This window comes from Pelophylax lessonae (genome assembly GCF_965119305.1).
Source record: "Pelophylax lessonae genome assembly, chromosome: 3".
In the NCBI taxonomy this organism is placed as follows: domain Eukaryota; kingdom Metazoa; phylum Chordata; class Amphibia; order Anura; family Ranidae; genus Pelophylax; species Pelophylax lessonae.
Window position 1 is genome coordinate 359,871,482 of NC_138770.1, and position 26,960 is coordinate 359,898,441.

A 26,960-nucleotide genomic window follows, 5' to 3' on the forward strand; every position below is an offset into this window, starting at 1 on the left:
AAAAAATTGCTTGCTGTCAAGTGGTTCCAAGACTGCCTAAAGCAACCAACCCCACAAAGTCCACATTGTGCTTGCAATAGGTGCTTATCTGTGGCACATTGCACCTGTCACCAGTAGCTTCATACAGACAGGCTTTGCCACCCCTGGTTGCAGTTTCTGTTCCATGCTTAGTGTAATTTCCCCCTATCTCCAAATTACATAAAATGCTCTACCTTCAATCATGGTAGTCCTGACTGCCCGTCTCAAAATAGGAAAGCATACCAAGGGTTCATCCCCTGTGCCATTCTCAGTATACCTTCTTGCTATTTTAACCGCCTTCTGTCCAGCCACTGTACATAAACAGTCCGACAGGAGCTGCACTGATGTGGGTGGATGTAGACCTACCTCCTCCTGCATCGGCTGCTCGTCCATGCTCTCTAGAGCGTGCAGTAGCGTGACCTGTGGCTGTTGTGGGTGGCCCTGGTACCACATGACACAGTAGTAAGCAAGACTGTCATTCTTCTCTACTACTATGTACTGTACCATGTGATAGATTGATTACTTATTACAGTGAGGATCACTGTATAAGCAAAGTGTAAAAAAATGCATGGCCTAAAAATCACCTGCTTTAACCACTTGCAACCCACACAAACACCCCTATTCGCTTGAATGGGTCACAATTGGCAAGCATACAGGGGACAATAATTCCTGCCACAATACAACCAGTCACATTGGTATCCCTGATTGTCAACTGTACTGACCCTGGCCTGTTTACTGACCATGTTTCTGCCTGTTGCCTGAACCAATCCTTTGCCTGTTTGCTGACCATGTCTCTGCCCATGCCTGAACTGACCCATCTGCATGTCTGATTATGTTCCTGCAAGACAACTGCTTGCCTGGAACCACAGGAACTCTTTTATTATTCCTTTCTTTAGCCTCCTTTACTTCCTGGTCCGTGAACATGGCATTTTTGGGGGCAGCCATGCACCAGTAGGCTAGGTATTCTTAGCTTTTAAGACCTGGAACTGCTCCCCGACCACTTGTATCACGGCGACCATAACAGTACATTTGTTTTTAAACAATTGGTTGATTTGTGTGTTACACAAGATATATTGTCCGGTATATAATCTGTTCAAAAAGTGAAAGTCTCACACGTGGTATCCCAACATTAGGGAGGAGTAGCAGAATGTGTTTGGGGTGTGATTCTAAGTATGCCTATGCTGTGTGTGAGAAATATCCTATTAAATTGACAACCTTGTGTAAAAAGATCATTTTCATTTTCTTTCCACATTTTAGAAAAATTTATGGCAAATGAATTACATTTTTAAAAGACTCAATATGCCTTTCGGGAAAAATACCTTGGGGTGTTTGCTTTGCAAAATGGTAATTTATGCGTAATTAATGCTCCTTAAAAGCCCAAAGGTGCTCCTTGGATTTTAGACCCTCTATGCATCTAGGCTTTGAAAGTCTCATATGTGTGGTATCCCCATACATTGTTAAAATTTTATAACTGAAATAAAAATGTGTTTGTTTTTTTTTTTTGTTTTGGTTTTTTTTTCTGAATTTTTGGTATATGTTTATATAGCACAGAATTAAAAAAAGTGCTGATTAAATACCACCAATAAAATACTCGTATCTGTTTAAAAAAATCATAAAGATTTAATTTTGGTACAGTGTTGCATGGCTTTGTCATACAAAGTGTGACAGCACTGAAAAATGAAAAATGACCTGGACTGGAAGCACGTGAAAGTGTCTGGACTTGAAGTAGTTAACTTGCCACATCATTACACCTGGTATGTTAACTTTTTGAACAAGATTTGTCCAGCATTCAAAGGCATTGTGGGTGCAGTAAAGAAATAAACACAAACTCTCTTGTCAGTGCTACAGGTACAAGGCCCTCAAGAAAAAGAGTCCATGAGGCTCAGAGCAGGCACCTCAATCTTGTAAATAGACATATGTAATAGCCGACATTGACGACCTCCACCTCACACACTGGATTGGCCTTGCTGCTGCTGCCCTCTTTAGTTTGGGGGAAAACCAGTACTAAAAAGCAAACATAAGGAGAAGGGGCACCAGCCTCGTGCTGTACCACAAGACTCTTTTAAATGATTAAAATAAATGCCAGTATACTCACAAAAGTAAATAATCCGGTGCAGAAATCAATTCCCATTACACCAGCAGACACATGTCCACCTGCCGGGCGCATGTAATGTGTTTCTAGGGCGATGCCCTCTTCCTCAGAGCTAACCAGAGCCCCTTTGAGTCTGGATACAAGAAATCCCAGGAATAGGACTCCTGGGACACTGCCCATGGTAGAGAGAGACATACTACAGATATCAGGATTTCCCTATTTCTATTACAGAGAAGAAGAGTCCTGTTCCTGGGATTTCTTGTATCCAGACTCAAAGGGGCTCTGGTTAGCTCTAAGGAAGAGGGCATCGCCCTTGAAATGAGTTAGCTGCACCCTGGCAGATGGACATGCGTTTGGTGGTGTGATGGGAATTGATTTGTGCACTTGACTATTTATTTTTGGGAGTATATTGGTATTTATTTTAATCATTAAAAAGTCTTGTGGTAAAGCCCTAGGCTGGTGAGCTTTCTTTTGCTGGTATTTGATCACCACTGCATTTTTTATTTTTTTAAAAAGATCAACAATTTTGCAAAAAAAAAAACAATATTTTTTACTTTCTGCTATAAAACATATCCAATAAAAAAAAATTAAAAATCAAATTTCTTCATACATTTAGGCCAATATGTATTCTGCTACATATTTAAAATTCCCAATAAGTATTGATTGATTTGCGCAAAAGTTATAGCATCTACAAACTATGGTGTATATATACTGGAATTTTTTTTTTTTACTAGTAATGGTGGCAATCAGTGACTTATAGTGGGATTGCAATTTTGCGTTACACAGTATGACACCAACTGACACTTTTGGGCACCAGTGACACTCATACAGTTATCAGTGCTAAAAATATGCACTGTCACTGTACTAATGACACTGGCTGGGAAAGGGTTAAACATCTAGGGCAACCAAAGGGTTCAATGTGTGCCTAGCTGGTGTTTTTGTGTACTGTGTGTGGTGCTTTTACTAAAGGAAATAATGGATTTTATCCCCTGCTTTGCGGAGAAGGAAATTCCATTACTTCCCTGCTGACAGGGCCGAGCTCTGCTCTGTTTACATAGGCAGGGCTCTGTACTATGTGTCTTCCGAATGATCTGCGGGTGCAGGCAGTCATCAGTTGGCCGACACCTGCTAATCAGCATCTGCTGTGTTTAATCACAGCACGGCCGGGTAGCGCAGCAGAACCACCTTGCCGCTGTATATGTACTTCAAGTCATAGTGGATATGGTCGGCAAGAATCACTGCTCACACTTTTGCCTAATAATACAACAAATAATGTATGTTATATTTTCTAATTTATTTGTCTTTCTCAAATTGCCAGAATTTAAGGCAGCAGATTCTGGAACTACTGGGACCCATTTCTATGAATCACGGTGTTCATTTTATGGCTGCCATTGCTTTTGTTTGGAATGAAAGAAGACACCATAAAAACTCTGCACGTACAAAGGTATTTGCTTTGCGACGGTGTTCTGGCTCCTTCATGTTTTAATAGTACTGTTCCAGATTGGAATTTATAATACAATGCCGTGAAATTGGTTTAGCTAAAAATAAGTCTTGGTATTTTCGTCTATCTTCATCTCAAGTATAAATGTTTAATGTTTTCTAAGGTTATCCCATCAGCAAGTGAAGAACAACTTCTGCTTGTTGAACTTGTTCGTTCCATCAGCGTGATGAGGACAGAGACCGTTATACAAACAGTAAAGGAGGTACTGAAGCAGCCACCCGCCATAGCTAAAGACAAGGTATATCTCTCAGGAGTTACTGTATATATCTTCTCTATAGTACATTTAGATTTATTAACAATACATGTCATTGACATTTGCTGTAAATGTTATGTACACAAGGTGTATATGCTGCAAAGAAATTATAGCTGTGATATACTTTACTGCAACATTAATAATTACACAAAGGAGCTTTTCTATCTTATGTGCTACCTGAGGAGGACTTTTGATTCCTTCAAATTCTAGAGCATAGTGATGGAAAATCTGCAGAAATATAGCTCCTGTATCGGGGTATAAGTTGCTTATAGCGGCTACCAAAGGGGAGATAAGAACCTTATCTAATGCTGTCTCTAGAGGGAGCAATCCAAGAAAAATTCACATCCTGGCTCACATCGGGCACAACCACAATAGTAGTTGACAAATTTGAATAATTTCCCTCAATAGCTATTTTGCTTGATATAACAAATTCTTAACTCCCCTTAGAAACCAACATACCTCTGTGTTCACCATATTGTTATGGCTTCCTTGCATAACGGATTATAAAATGTACATTATTTGAAATACAAAAAATTAAAAAAAAGTTGAGTGCATTCCTTCTGATCTTTTCTGGGATGTAGCCGAATACATTGGCATCAAAATCTGCTGATAGGTTATGGATTTTACAAGTAATGTTTTTGGCTATGGTCTACCATGTTCTTGTTTAATCCCATGCACCATGTATAGCCATCGATAAAGATGGAATTAAAAAAAAAAAACAATCTGCTGCTAGGAAGCCATTTTGACTGGACGATAAACCAGATGACTTTTGACCAGTCACAATGCATTAATTTGTCTAGCTCTGGTATGTGTGCTGTGGCTTGTGCATGAAATGTTGCAGCAAGCCTTTGAATATATTTTTTAGCTATGTGGCACTTGGAGGCCACATTAACACGCCGTATTATTTTGCTACTAAGCCGTTTCCTCTGATTTTAATCTTTTAGAAGCACCTTTCACTTGAGGTCTGCATGTTACAGTTCTTTTATGCCTATGTTCAGAGGTAAGACTAACTTTTTAAAGTATTACTTGCATGATAGCCTTCCCTTTTTGAACTTATTTTTTTTTTTTTTTTATGCTTTTTATATACTTTTTATGGTCTCTTAAAAAGGTTCATCTTACATTTGTATTCTTTAGGCCGTGATCATTTTTCTTTTAAAGGTTTGCCTCTGACACTGATTTATTATAGAGGAAAAAGTATGCTAATAGGTAAAATGGGTATGTATAGGAATTATATCTGATTCCTTTTCTAGGCGACGTCTATTTTATTCTATGTGTATATACAGTTAATAAATGTCACCTTGTGAAGAAATCTCTTTCTACCTTGAAAATCATAGTTACCAGGAAATTGGAGCCAGAGTTACAGCTTAATATACTATTAAAATATGTGAATATGCTATCTGCCAATGTATTTGTCATTCTTTTCAGCTAACTTGTATAATTCGCATATCTCTTTCTAACCACATAGCCAGGATAGTGACACCACTGTTCACTAGTGCAGCTTTCTGTATTACTTGCCTGCTCATTATACTAGGAACAGGTATCATGTCACTTCTGAGGTCCTTCCTGCTCTTTTATATCCTGTGAGGTGCCCTCTCCTGCCCCCAGAGCTTGAAACCATGTTAGCTTGGCAGTGTTGCTCTTCATCTGACTGGCCTGCAGCACATAACCACACTGTTATCTGGTTCCTAATTTGCAGTACATTATAGGAAATTAATATGAATATATATTTTAGACATTTTTTTATATAAATGATTACATGGATTAAAGTGTTTTTTTTTTTTTTTTTTTTTTAATTTGTCTATAGTTTCTCTTTTAATGGATTAGGCCATTTACACTGATATTACACTGATATTTCAGTTTTTGGTAGATGCAGGAGAACTCAATCACTAGACAATTTAAATCAGCGGAGCATTCATTGCCATTGAGGATTATGGCAAGGAGATCTTGTTGTTGGAATAAAACAAACCTATAAAGAGAGCTAACTGGGTTTCACCAAAAAACTATTTTGTATGGACTAGTCCTTTAATAGTGTGAAGATTTGTCATGAAAATATTATATGGTAATTTATCATGTTTTTTTTAAATATTTTATATGTTTTTCATTGTTCTCATGTTTTCTTTTAAATACTATTCTTGCAGGATTCCGGTCTCTAATCTGGTGGATAGCTGGGCCTCTTTTCTCATCCTGCTAAAAGACTCAAACCAGCTCAGTCTTCCAGCCCCTGGCCAGTTTCTTATATTAGGGTAAATCTACTAATTCCATGCAGTGTTATGATGTGTGCTTTCTGTATATATAATATATGTTTATTAAAAAGAAGCGGCATTAGGAGAACTGACAAAGTCAGTGTAGTAACACAAATGGAAATATCTTGTACAATTTACATAGTTCACATATTAGAAACATTTCAGCAACTCTTTGCTAAATCCTTAGCACTAGATTGGGAGGGCTTGTTCACACTAATCTGATTTTTAACTACTATTTATAATTAATGGTAACGTATGACATTTCAAGCCACAAGTCTGTGACCCAAGTAATATAGAAGAACAGCGAAAAGGAGGAATGTTACATAAAATTCTGGTGTGAGTACTCTGCTGTCTATACTGTAAGTAATGTACGGCAACACAGTGGCTTAGTGGTTAGCACTTCTGCATTGCAGCACTGGGTCCTCATTTGAATCCTGGCCAGGGCGCCATTTGCAAGGAATTATCATATTTACTTTGTGCTTGTTTGGGTTTCCTCTAGGTACTCCAGTTTCCTACCACACTCCAAAGAAATGTTGGTAATTATTTGGCTACTGTCTAAATTGACCCTAGAGTATGCTTGTGGAGTAAGGACTTTAGATTGTAAGCTCCCTAAATAGATACTGGTGTGAATGTACAGTATGTAAAACACTGTGAAAATTGTCAGCGCTATGTAAATAACTGTAACAAAAAAATCTGGTAGCTCCTATTTAGGTTTCAACCAAATAGTTTTTTAGTTTCCACCAACCAACCTTAATTCCCTAATGCCACTCGAAAGCAAAAAGAAGGGATTTCAGGGGTTTTAACAATTCCTTGCAACCAAGATAAACTTTGGCTTTTGATTCACTTTAGGAATGAAAGGCACAAAGTGACCTAATGGTATAATCGTAGAAAGAAGAGAATGCAGGAGAATAAAGAAAAGAAGCCCCTTATCAGAGAAGAGGGGGGGGGGAGACTAGTTTGTTATAGATAATTCCCCTAAAGATATACAGATACAGTATTAAACTGTACTCTGTTATTCTTTAGTAGGAAATAGTGTGATCTAATAATTCGCTGTTAGGCAGAACCTGTTTTCATTTACCACTTTTTTTAAATTCCCAAATCCGTTTCTTATTTATAGGAGTTTTTCTGTTTATTGTCTTGGCATTGTTTGTGTCAGGCCTCATCTAATGGTTTCCAAAGAATAATTGGAGATCTTATCTAGTTTTCTTAAAGCTGAAATCCAGGAATTCAGACACTTTGTAAAATCCCCTGACATGAGTTAAGTCCAAGGAGGTACACCTGTCAGTTTTACGGAGCTCATGGAGTACAGCTTATCACTATGCTTTTAGCGCTCTGCCAGGAGCGATGCTGTGTGCTCACACAGTATCTCTGTCTGCCCCTCCCTTCTGCTGCACTCTGTGATTGGGCAGGAGGAGGGGAGAGGTGGGCATAGGGGCTGCATGCAATGCTGAAGCCTTAGGAGCTGAGCAGGTCCAGCATCCGAGTCCCAGAAGAATATCGATAGTTATGCTCCTGGTATTCAGAAAAAATTAAAACTGTCAATTAAAGAGATAAATCTATGAGATGGCATGCACCTCATTGGACTCTACCCCTTCCAATACAGCACATTTTACAAAGCAGCTGAATTCCTGGGGATCAGCAATTAATTGTTTTTTTTTTTTTTTTTTAAAGAAGGATCAGAAATGAATTGCTTTTTTTTTTTTTTTAAAGAAGTGTAACTAAAGTAAAAAACAGTTCAATCCCCAATGTTGGTTCATTGGTTAACTCCAACCAAAGCTTCCTAAACCTTTTCTTGTTCAAAGTGTTTAATAATAGGCAAAAGACAAAAAAAAAAACACTCCAGAATAAAGACCACATCACATAAGACATGCGTCTACATAGGAGAGTGCACAAAGATGTGCATAAAATTCATACATAAAGGAGAGTGACAATGAAGAACAATGAAAGCAGATACAAAACAAGAGTGAACCATCGGGCTTAGGATAAAATAATAAAACCAATATGGATCAGGAACTAAACATGTACCCAGTATAGCGAAGTTCCTATTTACTATTTATAGTATACATAATGGGCACATAGCCCAAAATTTTTTTAGTTATGACCTAGCAGGTAAGAATTAATAAATCTAGCATGTGGGCACTGTTTTAAATATTTATTAGATTTTTATTGCAGTCTGAGGAGTTTTCTTAGTAAAGATATATCCATTCTCCTCTCTGTTCAAATTGAAAAGAAAGTTCTGGCCGGAGTTCCTTTAAAAATGCACAAGTTTTATGATGGAAGCAGTAGTATTGTATGATTCTGCTGATACGAAGGTAAAAACTGCCTACCAAAGGAATGTTAATGCATTCACATTTTTGGTCTAGATGAAACGTGCTTTCAGCACCGCAGTCATTAATCATTGTTATTGGTTTTCATTTACACATTGCAGAGTTTTGAATGAGTTTATTATGAAGAACCCCACTCTTGACAACAAGAAGGACCAGAGAGACCTGCAGGTGAGAAATCAGTGTGCATTTTTCTGTAGCTCATATATATATATATATATATATATATATATATATATATATATATATACACACACACACCACTGTAAGGCCTGTTTGACATGGGCTTCAGCTTGTACAGGTCCCTCTCAAAAAATTAGCATATTGTGATAAAGTTCATTATTTTCTGTAATGTACTTATAAACATTAGACTTTCATATATTTTAGATTCATTACACACAACTGAAGTAGTGCAAGCCTTTTATTGTTTTAATATTGATGATTTTGGCATACAGCTCATGAAAACCTAAAATTCCTGTCTCAAAAAATTAGCATATTTCATCCGACCAATAAAAGAAAAGTGTTTTTAATGCAAAAAAAGTCAACCTTCAAATAATTATGTTCAGTTATGCACTCAATACTTGGTCGGGAATCCTTTTGCAGAAATGACTGCTTCAATGCGGCATGGCATGGAGGCAATCAGCCTGTGGCACTGCTGAGGTGTTTTGGAGGCCCAGGATGCTTCGATAGCGGCCTTGAGCTCATCCAGAGTGATGGGTCTTGCGTCTCTCAACTCTCTCTTCACAACATCCCACAGATTCTCTATGGGGTTCAGGTCAGGAGAGTTGGCAGGCCAATTGAGCACAGTAATACCATGGTCAGTAAACCATTTACCAGTGGTTTTGGCACTGTGAGCAGGTGCCAGGTTGTGCTGAAAAATGAAATCTTCATCTCCATAAAGCTTTTCAGCAGATGGAAGCATGAAGTGCTCCAAAATCTCCTGATAGCTAGCTGCATTGACCCTGCCCTTGATAAAACACAGTGGACCAACACCAGCAGCTGACATGGCACCCCAGACCATCACTGACTGTGGGTACTTGATACTGGACTTCAGGCATTTTGGCATTTCCCTCTCCCCAGTCTTCCTCCAGACTCTGGCACCTTGATTTCCGAATGACATGCAAAATTTGCTTTCATCCAAAAAAAGTACTTTGGACCACTGAGCAACAGTCCAGTGCTGCTTCTCTGTAGCCCAGGTCAGGCGCTTCTGCCGCTGTTTCTGGTTCAAAAGTGGCTTGACCTGGGGAATGCGGCACCTGTAGCCCATTTCCTGCACACGCCTGTACACGGTGGCTCTAGATGTTTCTACTCCAGACTCAGTCCACTGCTTCCGCAGGTCCCCCAAGGTCTGGAATCGGTCCTTCTCCACAATCTTCCTCAGGGTCCGGTCACCTCTTCTCGTTGTGCAGCGTTTTCTGCCACACTTTTTCCTTCCCACAGACTTCCCACTGAGGTGCCTTGATACAGCACTCTGGGAACAGCCTATTCGTTCAGAAATTTCTTTCTGTGTCTTACCCTCTTGCTTGAGGGTGTCAATGATGGCCCTCTGGACAGCAGTCAGGTCGGCAGTCTTACCCATGATTGCGGTTTTGAGTAATGAACCAGGCTGGGATTTTTTAAAAGCCTCAGGAATCTTTTGCAGGTGTTTAGAGTTAATTAGTTGATTCAGATGATTAGGTTAATAGCTCGTTTAGAGAACCTTTTCATGATATGCTAATTTTTTGAGACAGGAATTTTGGGTTTTCATGAGCTGTATGCCAAAATCATCAATATTAAAACAATAAAAGGCTTGCACTACTTCAGTTGTGTGTAATGAATCTAAAATATATGAAAGTCTAATGTTTATCAGTACATTACAGAAAATAATGAACTTTATCACAATATGCTAATTTTTTTTAGAGGGACCTGTATAAGAGGGCTGTGAAATACAAGCTTTGACAAAGCATTTGCAGAGCTTTCAGCAAGCTTTGTTGAAGCTTTCAAAGTACCATATAGCCCCAGTTTGTAAATGTTTAACATGGATGTTAGTGCAAATGACGGACTTTGCTCAATTGTTTGTATAAAAAAACACCAAACTGTTTGTTACTATGTAAATTATAATGCCCATGCATCACTCTTTGCAGTATTTTACACATTGGCTTTTTTCTCTCTTTAGGATGTCACACACAAAATCGTAGATTCTATTGGTGCAATTGCAGGGTCATCACTGGAGCAGACTACCTGGTTAAGAAGGAATCTAGAGGTGAAGCCATCCCCAAAAATAACAGTGGATGGTACCACTCTTGAATCAGATGTTGAAGGTAAAGTTATAATCCTAACAATACAGAGTGGAACTCTTTTAGCTACTAGGTCCTTTTTTAATACATTATTCTGCCTTTCTTGCAGACATTATGCTGTTTCCAGCCTTGGAAATATCAAACATCGCACCTTCAGTGTATAGTGTACATGCTCTCACATTACTGTCTGAGGTAAGAGTAGTGACTATTCCAGGCTGTTGCATCGTTTTGTACGCCCAGCTAAGAATTGTCAGACAGAACCTTGCAACATGCCTGTTATACAGTACACATATCTAAGCTCAAAAAGTTAAGCTTTGCTATGCTATTGGGAGTATCTACGTATAAGTGTTGATTGTTCCATCAGCAGTACCCTGAAAAACGTACCTTTTTCCTGGAATGCCTCCTTTAAAATAGCAGTATATGAGGGTGCTTAGACACTTTTGTCCTCATGGCCGTATACAGTATCTACAATATGACCTCTTGGGCACAGCTGCCAGTCTCATCAGATTTGGAGTGAGATTCTTTGATGTCACTACTGTGCTGCTCACTGTTCTCCTTGATGGAGGCTCTAACACGAAGAAACCAAGCCTTGGGGAAAAATCAGCTGAAGGAAGACTCCAGATAATGCTGTTGATTTGTTATAATCCCTCTGATTGTCCTCAATACTCAAAGGGAGGGAGATCCCATGTTAGAAATCACTGGAACAAATGTCCCTATTGGAAATTGGTCCCCTTTTTTCTGACCCAGTGACAGCACAAAATTTTGCAGTATCCCTCACTTCCACTGTCACCAGGACAAAAAGAGAAGGGGACACAGCAGAAAAAAAAAATGCACATTTATTTGCAGGTAAATAAAAATGTGAATTTATTATTTTTTGTTGCAGGAGCCTGGAAAGCATTGCACTGGCAATCAGCAGATCGCTGATGCCATGCAGGTCTTCTGCACACTGTCAGTGTATGGGCTTACCCGTACATCCCGTATGGGTAAGCCGATACTCGCTGACAGGAAGATTCAATGAACTACCATGGCGCTCCACGGCGCCTTTATAGTTCAATGAGAACTACAAGCCGACAGCTGCTAAGGTTTTGGGGGCTTGTAGTTCATTTAAACACACATATCTCCTCTCCACCCAACCCCCCCCCCCCCCCTGTCTTTGTGACAGCAGGCGGGAGATCCTATCCCCACACCCGCTGTCAAAATTAAAAAAAAAAGCAGGGCCATGCCTGGCTCCGTCCACATGGCTGCATCATTTATTCACAGTTTTGTGAATGAATAAACTACAACTGCTGTCGGCTACCATGGCTGACAGCTGGTATTTTTCAATGAACTGCGAGGGTGCTGGTGAGCTATCTCATAGTTTAGTAACTGCCTGCTCATCAATAGAAATGATAGGCCGCACACTCCCCTAGGTAATGAATAAGTGCTGCTGTGCGTTAAATATGTCTACCTTCCTACCTGTCAGTGCTCCAGTGTTGTGATGTTTTCATCTGTATTTGACACTTCAATAAAATGTTTGTGCTTCCAGGGGAGTGTGCAGCTTTACCATTTCTATTGTCAGGATCTTGGACACGAGCTGGGCGGGCACCTCTGTCTATGGATCACATATGGGGCTGAGTTTCCTTATCTGAGGCAGTGTTGCTGTTTGTGTGAACTGCCTACCCTTGTTGAAGGAGTCTGCAGGATCCTGGCATTGCACCCCTGATCTGCCAAACGCTGGTGCAAAGCTTTACAGGCTGCAGAGTGGAAAAAAAAAATTACTGTTGCACATTTTTTTTTTTTTTTTTTAACTACAAAAAGATGTTTGTTGCACATTTTTTTTTTATAAAAGGTGACTGTATCCTTTAAACCTTCCCTGCCGTATTCAAAATTATAAAAAAAAGTTTGTGTTTTTGGTACATTTTAATGTAAACTCAAAGTATAACTAAAGGAAAAACTTTTTTTTTTTTTTCTCGATTTGGATCGAGTGGAGAGGGAGTAAAACACCAGGCTGTTTTAATTGCTGTCTGTGTCCGTAATAAAGAAATACACCCCCACTATTTGTCCTCACTCTTAATTTGCAGGGATTTCCTCTCACTTACTGTTTTGGCAATGGGACCTAGATGGCAGTGGTTATCACCCTCCCTTGCTCTAATTAAAATGTAAATAAAAGTTTTGCCCATAGTTCTATTTTAATAATTCACAATATACATATTCCTATATAAAAAAAAAAAAAGACACTGTAGTACACCAGTGGTAACTAAGGTAGATGTCTCATCCAAATCTCTGTTCCTTTAGGGCTTGGGAGCTCTACTCGGGCTTAATTTTCGAATGCTCCACCTTTTTGAAGTAAAAGATCATGATCATGTGCAGAATACATTTTTGTGCTCATGTTGGCTTTTGTGTACTCTTTTTGTGTTTTTCCAGGTTCTTGCTCATTTGCTGGATATGGTGTTTTACAGTGATGAAAAGGAGAAAGTTATTCCCTTACTTGTCAATATCATGCACTACGTAGTACCTTATTTACGTAATCACAGGTAATTTTACTGTGCATTTTAATTGGTTATAGTGATAGGTGTTTTCTGTAGAAATAGCTTTTATATTACATTTAGGCATACTAGAGCAGTGGTGTGCAACCTTTTCAAGGATGGTCGTTTACATCAAATTACCATTTTTTTGTGCTGATATCTTGTCAGGTTGACTTTGTTTTGGGATCCAGAACATTTTATTTTCAATAATCTTTTATTGGTAATACCATTATGTGACAAGAAAGCCATCACAGTATCTAGAGATTCTTAGTGAACCCTGTGCACACTGCTTTACCCTCTTGCACAATTCTATCAAACGTTGCATAAAAACTTGGATTCTTGGTTCAAACATATTGAAGTACATGTTTAAGCTTGCCAGTTGTGCAAAAGCGATCATTTTCTGGCAACCTCTACCAGCAAAATACCAAACACCTGTATGCACATAGTCTAATTTAATGGACATATATCGCCAATATTGGGTAAAATGGCACAGATGGAAAAGATGTTTATACAAGTAATGCAACTCGGCTACCAAGTATCTATCCACTCAATCACAGGTGCTGGTTAACCCAGTGATCTGATATCTGCTTGATGCATAGACTATGGCAAGAAGAGGAAACTGTACTGAAGTAAGAGCCACTATTTCAAGTTTATTGATGCATCCGATGTACAGTCAAACCACCTGTATTTCTGCCCTATAATGTGTTTCACTAAATCATTGTGATTTTTGCATTTGAAGTTCAGGTGATATATGCTTGTGCACCAGACGCTTCATGTATATTGCTCCAAACTGTGGCCTCCCCTCTTTTTACAGGTGGAAGAGAGACAAAAACCAGGTCTGGTCTCCTGCACCGACCAAAAGAGTCCAAAAATGTCTAAAAAAAATAAATATATATACACTGTTAAAAAAAATTAAAGGAACGCTTTGAAAACATATTAGAGAGGAAAATGATCATGCTGTATATCTATACTGATATGGACTGGGTAATGTGTTAGGAATGAAAGGATGCCACATCGTTTGATGGAAATGAAAATTATCAACCTACAGAGGGCTGAATTCAAAGACCCCCGAAAATCAAAGTGAAAAAATGATGTAGCAGGCTAGTCCATTTTACTGAAATTTAATTGCAGCAACTCAAAATGGTACTCGGTAGTAGTTTGTATGCCCCCCACGTGCTTGAATGCATGCCTGACAATGTCGAGGCATGCTCCTTTTGAGATGCCGGATGGTGTTCATGGGTATTTCCTCCCAGATCAGGACCAGGGCATCACTGAGCTCCTGAACAGATCGAGGTGAAACCTGACGGCTTCAGATGGACCAAAATATAATATCCCAGGGGTGTTCTATTGGATTTAGGTCAAGTGAGCGTGGGGGCCATTCAATGGTATCAATTCCTTCATCCTCCAGGAACTGGCTGCGTTCCCTCAGCACACGATGCAAGGTATTGTCGTGCACCAGGAGGAACCCAGGACCCACTGCACCAGCATAGGGTCTGACAATGGGTCCAAAGATTTCATCCCAATACCTAATGGCAGTCAGGGTGCCATTGTCTGGCCTGTAGAGGTCTGTGTGTCCCTGAATTGATATGCCTCCCCAGACCATCACTGACCCACCACCAAACCAGTCAAGCTGAACAGTGTTACAGCTAGCAAAATGTTCTCCACAGCTTCTCCAGACCCTTTCACGTCTGTCACATGTGCTCAGGGTGAACCTGCTCTCATCTGTAAAACACACACAGGGCATCAGTGATGGACCTGCCAATTCTGGTGTTCAATGACAAATGCTAATCAAACTACACGGTGCCGGGCAGTAAACGCAGGGCCCACTAGATGAGGTTGGGCCCTCAGACCACCCTCATGAAGTCTGATTCTGATTGTTTGATCTGGGACAATCACACCAGTGGCTTGTTGGAGGTAATTTTGTAGGGCTCTGGCAGCGCACATCCTGTTCCTCCTTGCACAAAGGAGGAGATACTGGTCCTGCTGATGGGTTAAGGACCTTCTTTGGCCCTGTCCAGCTCTCCTAGAGTAACTTTCGGTCTCCTGGAATCTCCTCCATGCTCCTAAAACTGTGGTGGGAGACACAGCAAACCTTCTGACAATGGCACGTATTGATGAACACTCGTCCTGTTTTTGGCCATTTGAGATCCAGTTTCATCAGGCTGAACAGCTTCTCAGTCTCCATCCTGAACATATGGCTACTATAGGGACAGCATGGGATTTTCTCCATATCACACCACACAGATACACACTATGTGAGCTTTATATTTTTTTGAGTGTCCTGTGGAAGGATCCTTTTGCCATTATCGTCAGTGGTTATTCTACTCCTTATATGTGGATGATGTACTATGGATTAAGTTACCAGTCTCTGAGGGATTTGTGACATCTACCACACAGTTTATCAGTTTCCTTACAAGCCTGAATGACCCAAAAGGTATACACTTTATTGGGTCCATTACATCTGGTAAGCCTTTAAGCTACTTGCCCTGTTGGTGATGGTTACTCACCCGAGATCACAATAGAAGACTTATCAGCACCCTGCACCTTTATGGTGGAATTTATGAACTATTCCTATGATTAACATTTTTGCTAACAGAGGATTTGGAATGCCTGTGCAACCTCTATAGGGTCCAGGTATTGCCTCATGCTACCAGTAGTGACCCTGATGCTAGCCAAATGCAAAACTAGTGAAAAACAGTCAGAAAAGATGAGTAGGGAAAAAAATGTTTGTGGTCTCCACATGTAAAACTATTCCTGTTCAAGTCAGGCAACAGGAAGATTGCCTAAATTATTGCTTCCAGTTACCCTTCCTTTTTGCAGCTTTGAAAGTCACAGTATAGGAGGTTGTATGGTAAAATGTGTATTTGAAAGTGTACTTTAAGTGCTTTTTAGATTTGTGCTGCCACTGACAGGCTAAGCAGGCCTACCTCTTTAACTAGGTATATAGCAGTGAAACATGAGTATATAGCATACGTATGTATAGATGCATATAGCAGTGAAACATGAGATTGTGAAGGGTGTATGTCAGGTAACAAAAAACATAATAAATGTAGTGTGCCATTTGTAAAACATGTGAACTATAGTATAACAACTGTACTTTATTTGTTCCAGTGCTCATAATGCTCCCAGTTACCGAGCCTGTGTGCAGCTATTGAGTAGCCTCAGTGGCTATCAGTACACCAGGCGGACCTGGAAAAAGGAAGCATTTGACCTTTTCATGGATCACAACTTCTTTCAGATGGACAGTTCCTGCGTCAGTCAGTAAGACTCTTCTCAATTCTTCTGAACATTTACATGTAAAATGACTTAAGATGACTTAAGTCATCTTAAGAACTAAGATTTAGATCTAAATGACCTAAGATTTAGATTCTTTTAGTGACTCGTACTTATTTGTATAAAAAAAAAAAATGTTGATTTAAAATTTGCATGTGTATTTAAATGGAAGGTGTGTGTGTGTTTTTAAATATAGCGTGTAGAAAGGTAAGGACGGACAGGCAATCCTGGTAAAGGTCAACTTTACTTTTTACAGTTTAACTCAAGAGTTTACTACAACAATCCCTTACACATACAGTAAAAGATTCAACTGTTGCATATTTAATACCTTATATATTATGTACATACATTTGTATTAATGGAGAAATAGGGCCAAAGCTCATTTGACCCTACTTCTGGGGATCACAGGAGTGCACTTTTTTCTGCACTCTTGACTCCTGTGACCCAGATTAAGCCGATGATGGGCTAAAGTCTGCTGTTAGCTGACGTCACTCAACCAATCCAGACTCTAGAGAGATCCTGACTTTAATGTCAAGATCCATCCAGATTCCTGACCAGCAGCAGACTCCACCTCCCAGCTTGCCACTGACAACCTGAGCCAGCTGCTCTTGCCCCCTCCAGAGCGCAGTACTCTGGGCTCTCAGAGAAGAGAGCGAGTGAATAACAGCCACTGGCTCTCTGCTCATTGAAGAACTATAGCAATCAGATCATTCAGTTCGCCATCTTAGATGGGGCAGGGGACAAATGCAGCATCAGATCGATGTTGCATCCACCTAGGTGAGTATGTAGGCTTGGTTTTTTTTCAAATCCATACTTCTCTTTTAACATAAAAAGACCCTCTGTTCTCCACTGTTAGGATATTACAAGAACAAGGCCAAGAATTGCATGTTTTATTACTAAAGCCCCGTACACACGTACCGATCGTCGGCGAACGATCGGCCGTCTTTTGTCCCCGGGCTGTCGGTGTCTGTTGAAAAGTGCAAAGACAGCACAAGAATTTTGTCCGCCGACTGCAGAAGTGATGTCATGTAATGGTTAACTTTCCCTGTGTTTTTTCTTTTCTGAGCATGCCCAGTCTTGCAAATCTGCGGTCTGTCGGCCGAATTCTGTACTGACTGGCGAACAATCGGCCGCTCTGGTGTCGGCATACAAAAATTTTAATGCTTGCATGACAGATTCTTGTCGGCAGAATGTGCACTGACGGCTGTCTGAGGCATCATACTAACAAGCCTACAATCGGCAGATCGGTCGTCGGCCGACGCTCGGTATGTGTGTATGGGCCTTAAGTTGAAAGCATACTTCCAGCACATGGTCATTATTTTTCTTATGGAAAGCATTTATTTGGCATAGCATATTCTTCTGTTTATCTGGTGTTCAATTGATAAATGACTAAATAAGACAACAATTTTACCTACATCTTGTAGCTGGAGGGCAATCATGGACCATCTGATGACACATGACAAAACCACATTTCGTGATCTAATGAGTAAGTTGTTTTCTCTTCCTTCCTACAATTTGTCAGAAGTTCCATTTCTATTTGTAGTTGTCACCATCTGTCTATAACGGTAATATAAATCGTTTTTAATAAGTTATGTGCTGATATACCTTCACTGTTCACACCACTACCATTGTATTGCAGCACGTGTGGCCGTTGCTCAGAGCAGTTCTCTCAGTCTGTTCACTAATAGAGATGCAGAGCTGGAGCAGAGAGCAATGCTGCTGAAGAGACTTGCCTTTGCCATCTTCAGCAGTGAGATTGATCAGTACCAGAAATTCCTGCCAGATATACAAGGTGAGATATCACTGCAACATGCTGACTTTTTATCAAACTCTAACTCATTCTATATGTTACTGACTTGGAGATTTAATGCATATTGACTTTAATTCAATAATATTCAGTTTTAGCCTGGATGCAAAACAGCAGATTGGGCCATTTGGCCTTACTGTAGGTCGATCATATCCTTTTAAATCTGACTACATATAATCTTATTGAACAATCCCTTTTTAAATGTACTATCAACCTATTTAGCACAAGTTTACTTGACTGAATTTAAATTGAATGGAATGTTTAGGTACTGTAGGTCATCACATTTCTCAGAGGTTGCACTATCAGATTGTAACTTGTGTCATCTGTTTAAGATTTAACGTGTTGCTAAATGTGACACCTTAATTTTTTTGCCCCTTGAGCTAAATGTACGCATCATGTGGAAGGCAAATAGTGGTCGCAGTGACCCGATGCCTGGAAACTATCATTGCTTACCCAGAGTTACAGTGCTGTACATGCAGTACATAATTACTTCTGCTATTGATAGTTGTATTGTTTGCTCTTTATCCACAGGATCATTGTTAATGTAGGTCGAAAACAGAGGGGGTATCTGCACTTTGTTCATACTCTAAGGCTCTGTTCACATCTAGACGTTCCGGATCGCGGGCGCGATTCTGCCTGCAATCCTGAATTGCTGCAAATGGTGGGACATGTTTGCGATCCCCGTCACTTCCAATGGCACCCCGATCGCGGTGCGATTTTGCCGTGATTGGCGAATCGCAGTAAGATGGCGCATACAGAATCGTGGGATGCCTGTCACTCAAAAGAAGTTCAGAAACTTTCTTTGAGCGACAGGCGTCCTGCGATTCTGTTTGCATGATTTTACCGCGATTCGTTGGGCGAAAATCGCGGCAAAATCGTGCCACAATTGGGGGGCCATTGGACGTGACGGGGATCACAAGTGCGTCCTGTGATTTGAGGCGATTCGAGATCGCGGGCAGAATCGTGACGATTCTGCCTGCGATCCGGAATGCCCAGATGTGAACAGAGCCAAAAGAGAAACATGAAGGCCTCAGAAATCTAGACTTTTGTTATTATTTTAAAAGCAGCTGTTACAATCTATTTGTAGCACAAACATTTTACCAGTTTGGTAAAAGGATAGAATCCCTGTGTCCCCACTGGGGAAATTCATCCTTTTATTTATGCAGGTGACCATTGTCACTGGGGCCAGATGTCATGTGAAATCCAAAATTGTATAGGTGTTACCATATCAGAAGACAAGGGTTGTCACTGGATTAGGTGTCCCCATTAGACAACAGTAAGGCTCCGTTCACATATTAGCGTATGGATCACGGGCAGAACCGCTGCGGTTCCGCCCGCGATCCGGAGATTATTGCAAATCGCGGGACGCCTGTGCGTTGCCCGTTGATTTGCAACAGCCCCCCAAACGCTGAGCGATGTTGCCGCGATTTCCACCTGCCGAATCGCGGTAACATCGCGCAAAAAAAAATTCCGGGACGCATTACGCCCAAAAAAGTACAAGAGCTTCTTTGGAGCGTATTGCGTCCCGCGATTTTTTTTGCGCGATGTTACCGCGATTCGGCAGGCGGAAATCGCGGCAACATCGCTCAGCGTTTGGGGGGCTATTGCAAATCAACGGGCAACGCACAGGCGTCCCGCGATTTGCAATAATCTCCGGATCGCGGGCGGAACTGCGGCAGTTCTGCCCACGATCCATACGCTGACATGTGAACGGAGCCTTAAAGTGGGGATTTCCTCTCTCCTTCTGTAGTCTACACAGGATGTGAAATATCCCCAATGAGACACATACAGATGTCAACTCTGAGTGCTGGGGAATCTGTTTTTAATTTCATTACTATTCATATTGTAGGAGCCTAGTTTTCATTTTTTTAGAGATTATAACAAACTTGTAACTTGGTACATCAATGTCTGTTTTTCAATGAACAATCAGTGTTGTGTGTCTTTGCTTTTAAGAGAGGTTGGTGGAGAGTTTGCGGCTGCCCCAGGTGCCCACCCTTCATTCCCAGGTGTTCCTGTTTTTTCGGGTATTGCTCCTGAGAATGTCTCCTCAGCACCTCACCTCCTTATGGCCAACTATGATCACTGAACTGGTGGGTACTCAGTGTTTATATGTCCTTTATGTCTTTATTGTCCTCCTTGTCAAGACTACAAAGAATCTCACCTAAGGGCAGGTGAGGTTATTTATTTTGACATAAAGACCAAAAAAATGTTCCTCTTATGATCACAGTATGTTTGTTTTTAAAATGAAAACACTAAGGGCCCTTTCAGACTGCTCCATTTTTGATGCGTTTTTGGGGGGAAAAAAAAAATCAGAAGAAAAATGCATGAAAAATGTATCCCTTTAAATACTATGGTACTCTTCACATTGGTACGGTGCATTTTTAAAAGGCATGCATGCTGAATCTTTAGTGTGCCTTTCAAAAGCGCACAAAAGACACATCTCCTTTTGATCACTATAGGAAGCGAACAAAAAACAAACTTGCGCTGTTTTTGGTATGTTTTTTGAGTCACATGTCAAGTTTCACAGGCGTATGATTGGAATTAGGAGTTAAGAAAACACGGCAATAACGCATATGCGTTTTTACCTTTTTTTTTTTAATGGAGCAATGTGAAAGAGCCTAACAGTAATTATTGGTATATTTTATCAGGTACAAGTATTTCTGTTAATGGAGCAGGAACTTACAGCTGACGAAGACATAAGCAGGTGTGTTTCCTTATCTTTCATTTCAGTAGTTTTCAGTGCTCCGCCTTATGTCCTTCTAGCCACCAATACCTGTTATCCTGTTCTCTTGTAGAACATCTGGACCATCTGTTGCTGCTCTGGAGACAACATACACTGGTGGAAATGGCTTTTCAACATCGTATAACAGTCAGCGCTGGCTAAACCTCTATCTGTCAGCTTGTAAATTCTTGGATCTAGCCCTGGCACTACCCTCTGATAATCTACCCCAGTTTCAGATGTAAGTTGGGCATTTTATTTATGGTAGCAGCTACAGTTGAACAGATTTTTTTTTTTTTGTTGAAAGTGTAAGTTTATTGTATTATATTGTTATCACATAACTACATAATACTATTTTTTTTTAATTCTGTTTTTTGAAAAGTGGATGTAAACCCAGTGAAGTAACTGGCCTCAGGTGATACATAAAATGAAACAAATAATCCTACAGAAGTTGTACTTGTTTATCTGCAGTATTCTCTTCTCTGCGGCCATTTAAAGTGCAGAATCTATACAGATGGTTTGAGCTTTCAAAAAGCAGGGGGCAGAGAGCTGTAATTAAATCAGTGAGGAGAGCATTGAGAGCTGATTGGAAGGAAGGGACCCCCCCATTTCACACAGGAACAGAGCTGAGGCTGTCAATCACAGGCCAGAGATCCCTCCTATGTCACCTTTTTATTTTTTGGGTTTAGAAAAAACTTGTCAGAAGTGACTCATGCAGATAGCAGAGGAAAGAGGCAGCAGAGAGAAAAAAGACATAGTGCTCTGGATTGAGGCAAGTACACACTACAGAGCCGGGGTGGGTAACCCGTCGATCGCGGACAGCCGACAGGTAGATTGTGAACACAGATTGCCGATTCTTCCCCTCAGCCTCTGCCTCTCTTATCTTAACAACAGAAGGGAGAGTGAGAGGCAGAACAGCATCGGATGGAGAGCAGGAACTGCTTCAGTTAACCTTTTTAAGTTAATCAGCAGATGGTTGGTTGCTAGGCGGTCCTAACAACCAATTACCAGCTTAATATTTTGAAAAATGAACTATGGCAGCTCCAGCTCCCATCCTCCTCCAGTACTGTGCTGCCTCTCTATCTCTGATCCACTGTACAGCCCTTGTAAGGTAGGATAAAAGGTCCAGAGTTCATTTTCAGGTGTGCTATTTGCATTTGGAATCTGTTGCTGTCAACTCTCAATATGAGATCCAAAGAGCTTTCACTATCAGTGAAGCAAGCCATCATTAAGCTGAAAATACAAAACAAACCCATCAGAGAGATAGCAAAAATATTTAGGTGTGGCCAAATCAACTGTTTGGAACATCCTTAAAAAGAAAGTTGATCTTGGTCTCATCTGTCCATAGGATGTTGTTCCAGAACGGTGAAGGCTTTTCTAGATTTTGTCAAACTCTAATCTGGCCTTCCTGTTTTTGAGGCTCACCAATGGTTTACATCTTGTGGTGAACCCTCTGTATTCACTCTGGTGAAGTCTTCTCTTGATTGTTGATTTGATACACATACACCTACCTCCTGGAGAGTGTTCTTGATCTGGCAAACTGTTGTGAAGGGTGTTTTCTTCACCAGGGAAAGAATTCTTCATCCACCACAGTTTTCAGTGGTCTTCCAGGTCTTTTGGTGTTGCAGAGCTCACCGGTGCGTTCTTTCTTTTTAAGGATGTTCCAAACAGTTGATTTGGCCACACCTAATGTTTTTGTTATCTCTCTGATGGGTTTGTTTTGTATTTTCAGCCTAATGATGGCTTGCTTCACTGATAGTGACAGCTCTTTGGATCTCATATTGAGAGTTGACCGCAACAGATTCGAAATGCAAATAACACACCTGAAAATGAACTCTGGACCTTTTATCTGCTCCTTGTAAATGGGATAATGAGGGAATAACACAGACCTGGCCATGGAACAGCTGAGCAGCCAATTGTCCCATTACTTTTGGTCCCTAAAAAGTGGGAGGCACATATACAAACTGTTGTAATTCCTACACCTTTCACCTGATTTGGATGTAAATACCCTCAAATTAAAGCTGAAAGGCTGCAGTTAAAGCACATCTTGTTTGTTTCATTTCAAATCCATTGTGGTGGTGTATAGAGCCAAAAGGATTAGAATTGTGTTGATGTCCCAATATTTATGGACCTGACTGTAGATCTCAACCTCTGAAAGGTTGCTTACCACTGCTATAGGGATATGCTTTGTTTAAAGTGGTTGTTTAACTCTGACATGGAATATAAAGCACACGTCTGAACATATTGTACATCACATTTATCAGAGCATTCTTTGTTATATTATGGACCTGCAATGTCCATGTAATCAAACAGCGCGCTAACAATCTAACAGTGGTCATCCTCCACTGCGTGAATATGGCTCAGTGTGTCCCACAAATTGTCCTGGTTTTAACATTTAAAAAATTTCTTTATGTAGTCCTACATTGACAGCTTTTGTCTAGGGATAGGTCAGTGTTTATCCATAATAAATTCAAACATTTTTTTTTTTTTCACTTTTCTCCATACAGTCTGTTGGTTGGTTGTTCCAAGCATCTAAATGTATTTTAATAAAATTGTACCACTTTTTCCTGTTTTCTCAAATTCATTGCAGGACATTTAATAGCATATCTTGCTCTGCATTTTAGGTATCGCTGGGCATTTATTCCAGAAGCCTCAGATGACTCGGGTTTAGAGGTACGACGGCAAGGAACACATCAAAGGGAATTCAAACCATACGTTGTACGGCTAGCAAAACTCTTAAGGAAAAGAGCCAAGGTATAAATACTGAACATAATTTATCATTAAAGTGTACGGACCCCATGACAATTAAATTCTATTATTTGCTTCCCTTTGGTCTGCTAAATCGATTTTTATCTTTTTGTTATATTTATTAAAGAAGTGCAAATCATATATCTTGATTTTGCGAAAACCTTATGACCTGATAACTTTCTGTACACAAGGAGGAGCTATGGAGATGGGGAAGTTGAAGAGGTGTATGAGGAAAGGTCTATGACTTTTGTAATCCATCAGAAATTAAGTAGGCAGGGCTGTGACATCACATGCTTAGGAATTCAAAGTTGTGTTGTCATGTCAAAGAGAAAGTACACATCAACCATTATTTGTCTGTACTTGCAGCGTCATTAAAGGGATAAGCCATAAGGGAAATGTTGCTTGTATTGCAGATACAGGCTAGCTATAGATGTTTTTCTTGTCTTTAGCTACACTTAAAAGTGAGCAAGACAGTAGAACCAAAACGAAAATATTTTTCAGAATTTGGTGAACTCTCATTCACTTGTCCAACACCCAATTTTCTTCATTTGGGCAGGTGAGGCCATATGTACATCCTCGACTGAGGACAACATGATCGGCTTAACAGTATAACACGTCAGTGACATTAACAAACCCCTTCATCGCTACATTTATGACCATGGAACTGCATAGCAAGCAAATTATTGCCAAGAGCGAGCATTCATCCTGTTTAGAATTGTATTGTAGCTGTACTGTCTGCCCTCATGTTGTAAAGCACTGCACTAACTGTTGGCACTATATAAATCCTGTACAATAATAGTCAAATTACCATTGAGCAAAAAAACACTACACTGTGCAGTTTTTAAAAATGACTTAGTCTTGAGTACTATAGAGAGTTCTCAGTGTGGTTCCTTATGGGATAACCATGCTTAGCCAGTGATGAGAATTGTAGTCAAGCTGTGCACTTTTTAAAAGCACACAGACTAGGGTCCAAGCTACAGGTAGCAGTCTCAGGTTTTGTACAGATCAGGCACTACATAATTTGTAATCATGTTCAATTAAATCAACTCCAGGCATCTTTTTTTTTTTTTTTACTTCGTTAGTTGTTCAAACCCTTTCATACTCTGGCTCTATTGCTCTCTCTCCAACGGATGAACATAAAAGGCAGCTATTATGCTGATCGTTTGGCTTTAACTTGCTGACCCAGAACAAGCTGGCAGGTTAGGAGTTGTGACTTCACAGGCACATATTTGTTGTGGATCGGTTCAGGGGCGGATCCAGAATCTAGTCTCGGGAGGGGCACTGCCAGAAAAGAAGGTGTTGCTTACAGAACTGAATTTAAAGTATCATACAGAGTAAAATGTACAGAGGTCACTAGTATGTAAGGCAGTGTACAATGGTCTGTAGTTTGTAGGGTGGTGTAGAGAGGTCAGTAGGATGTAGGGCAGTGTACAGAGAACAGTAGCATGTAGGGCAGTGTCTAGGGGTCAGAAGATTGTAGGGTAGTGTACAGTAGTCAGTAGTTTATAGGGCGGTGTAGAGAGGTCATTAGGATGTAGGGGGGTGCAGAGAGGTTAGAAGCATGTAGGGCAGTGTATAGGGGTTAGTAGATTATAGGTCAGTAGGATGTAGGGTGGTGTACAGGGAAACAGTAGGGCAGAGGATAGGGCAGTGTACAGGGATCAGTAGAGTAAAGGACTGGGTTTCACCAGGTGGGGTCAGAACAGCACACACTGGGAGTCGGGAGGGCACACATCAGGGGGCAGTCACAATGCTTTAATGAGCTTAATTTCTTACTGTGCTACAGGAAAAGGAGATGCATTTCCATTTGTCAGCTAACAGCACCTCTTAGCTAAGCTGCAGTAACTCAGCAGATTTGGCATAGGGGTGCTTGTAAACTAATTCACAATGTACTGCTAGCTGAGCTTACCTCCAGGAACATTCACTCACCTCCCTCTTCCAGGCGGGCATAATCTGGGGGGTCAGACACAAACCCATCCCGCCCATTCAAGAAGCAGCCTGCAAAACTGCTGGGGAAGGTACAGGGGGTGAAGCATCAAATGCCGATGTGTAATGGTTGTGATTTGTCCCTACCACAGCTCTGCTTTCCCAGGGCACGTGCGACCTCTGAGTCAGTAATATTTTCTCAAGGGGAGCTATTTCCCCCGTTGCCACCCAAACCCCCTCCTATGAAGATGACAGGGGAGGGATCCAGCGCCCCCCCCCCCCCCCCGCTTTTCAGAGCCCAGAAATGTTGTCTTTTGAATGGATGTAAGGGAAAGACTGCTGCAGATAAACAGGTACAACTTATGTAGGAGTATTTGTTTCATCTCTGTATCACCTGAGGCTAGTAACGTCACTGGCTATAATATGTAAGGGTTTACAGCCACTTTAAGTACAAGTAGACTGTGTAAATTGTGTTAAATAATTGTTTTCTCTGCCAGCTCTTTAATTGCATGTTTGTTGTTCAAACACTATAAATAAGTCCATAAATGTTGGGTAATTATTAGCAGATATTGATGTCTTTTCATCTTGACATTGTTTACTGAAACTTCAAAAAGGAAACATTGGCTCATATTGTTGTTTTTGTGACCCAGAAAAACCCAGAAGAGGACATCTCAGGAAGAATATTAGATTGGGACCCAGGACACCTCTTGCTTACAGTCTCCACCATTCGCAGTATGGAACAGCTTCTGCCTTTTTTCAATGTACTCAGTCAAGTCTTCAATAGTAAAGTCACAAGCAGATGTGTTGGAGACTCAGGGAGCCCAGTCCTTTATCAGAACTCCTTTACCAATAAGGATATAAAACTGGAAAACCAGAAAATGTGCTGCAGTAAAGCCAGGCAGAGAATCGAGGAGATGCTGGAGAGGGATTTTCTAGAAGGAGTTCTTAAGAGCTGATCCATTCTGCAACTTTAATGCACCACTCACTCCTAATAATTCCTTATACTCAGTTGTGTTGGGACCTTTTTTAACTCTGTATCATAGCAACAAGCTTCTTACCTATGATTTGATTGTATTTAAATATTTTTATTTGTAAATAAAAGTGAGGATTCTGGATGTGAACCAATACTTATGTATATCTAACATTATAGAACATAAATTATTTGTCCTATGTTGTTGATTGCTCCAAAACAAAATATTGCAAATATAGATTTGACATTTTTTCACTTTGGACTATTTCTTTGTTTTTATTATTGGTCTTATATGTATGTGTGTCT

General features: G+C 40.4%; 1 protein-coding gene across 4 annotated transcripts in view; it reads left to right on the forward strand.

Moving 5' to 3' along the window:
• The window catches only part of DOP1A (DOP1 leucine zipper like protein A), a 149,849-nt gene extending 123,203 nt beyond the window's left edge, over positions 1-26,646 (forward strand). For all 4 annotated transcript variants that reach the window (XM_082250084.1, XM_082250087.1, XM_082250086.1 and 1 more), the window contains 16 exons: positions 3,429-3,554; positions 3,715-3,849; positions 4,809-4,864; positions 6,003-6,107; positions 8,536-8,602; positions 10,587-10,731; positions 10,817-10,899; positions 13,111-13,220; positions 16,323-16,472; positions 17,909-17,970; positions 18,124-18,276; positions 20,245-20,381; positions 20,940-20,995; positions 21,087-21,251; positions 23,635-23,764; positions 26,335-26,646. In XM_082250084.1, coding sequence (XP_082106210.1) covers positions 3,429-3,554; positions 3,715-3,849; positions 4,809-4,864; positions 6,003-6,107; positions 8,536-8,602; positions 10,587-10,731; positions 10,817-10,899; positions 13,111-13,220; positions 16,323-16,472; positions 17,909-17,970; positions 18,124-18,276; positions 20,245-20,381; positions 20,940-20,995; positions 21,087-21,251; positions 23,635-23,764; positions 26,335-26,640 — 1,986 coding nt within the window. In that variant the 3' untranslated portion in view covers positions 26,641-26,646. The remainder of the gene's footprint in view (positions 1-3,428; positions 3,555-3,714; positions 3,850-4,808; positions 4,865-6,002; positions 6,108-8,535; positions 8,603-10,586; positions 10,732-10,816; positions 10,900-13,110; positions 13,221-16,322; positions 16,473-17,908; positions 17,971-18,123; positions 18,277-20,244; positions 20,382-20,939; positions 20,996-21,086; positions 21,252-23,634; positions 23,765-26,334) is intronic.
• The last annotated feature ends 314 nt before the right edge of the window (positions 26,647-26,960 follow it).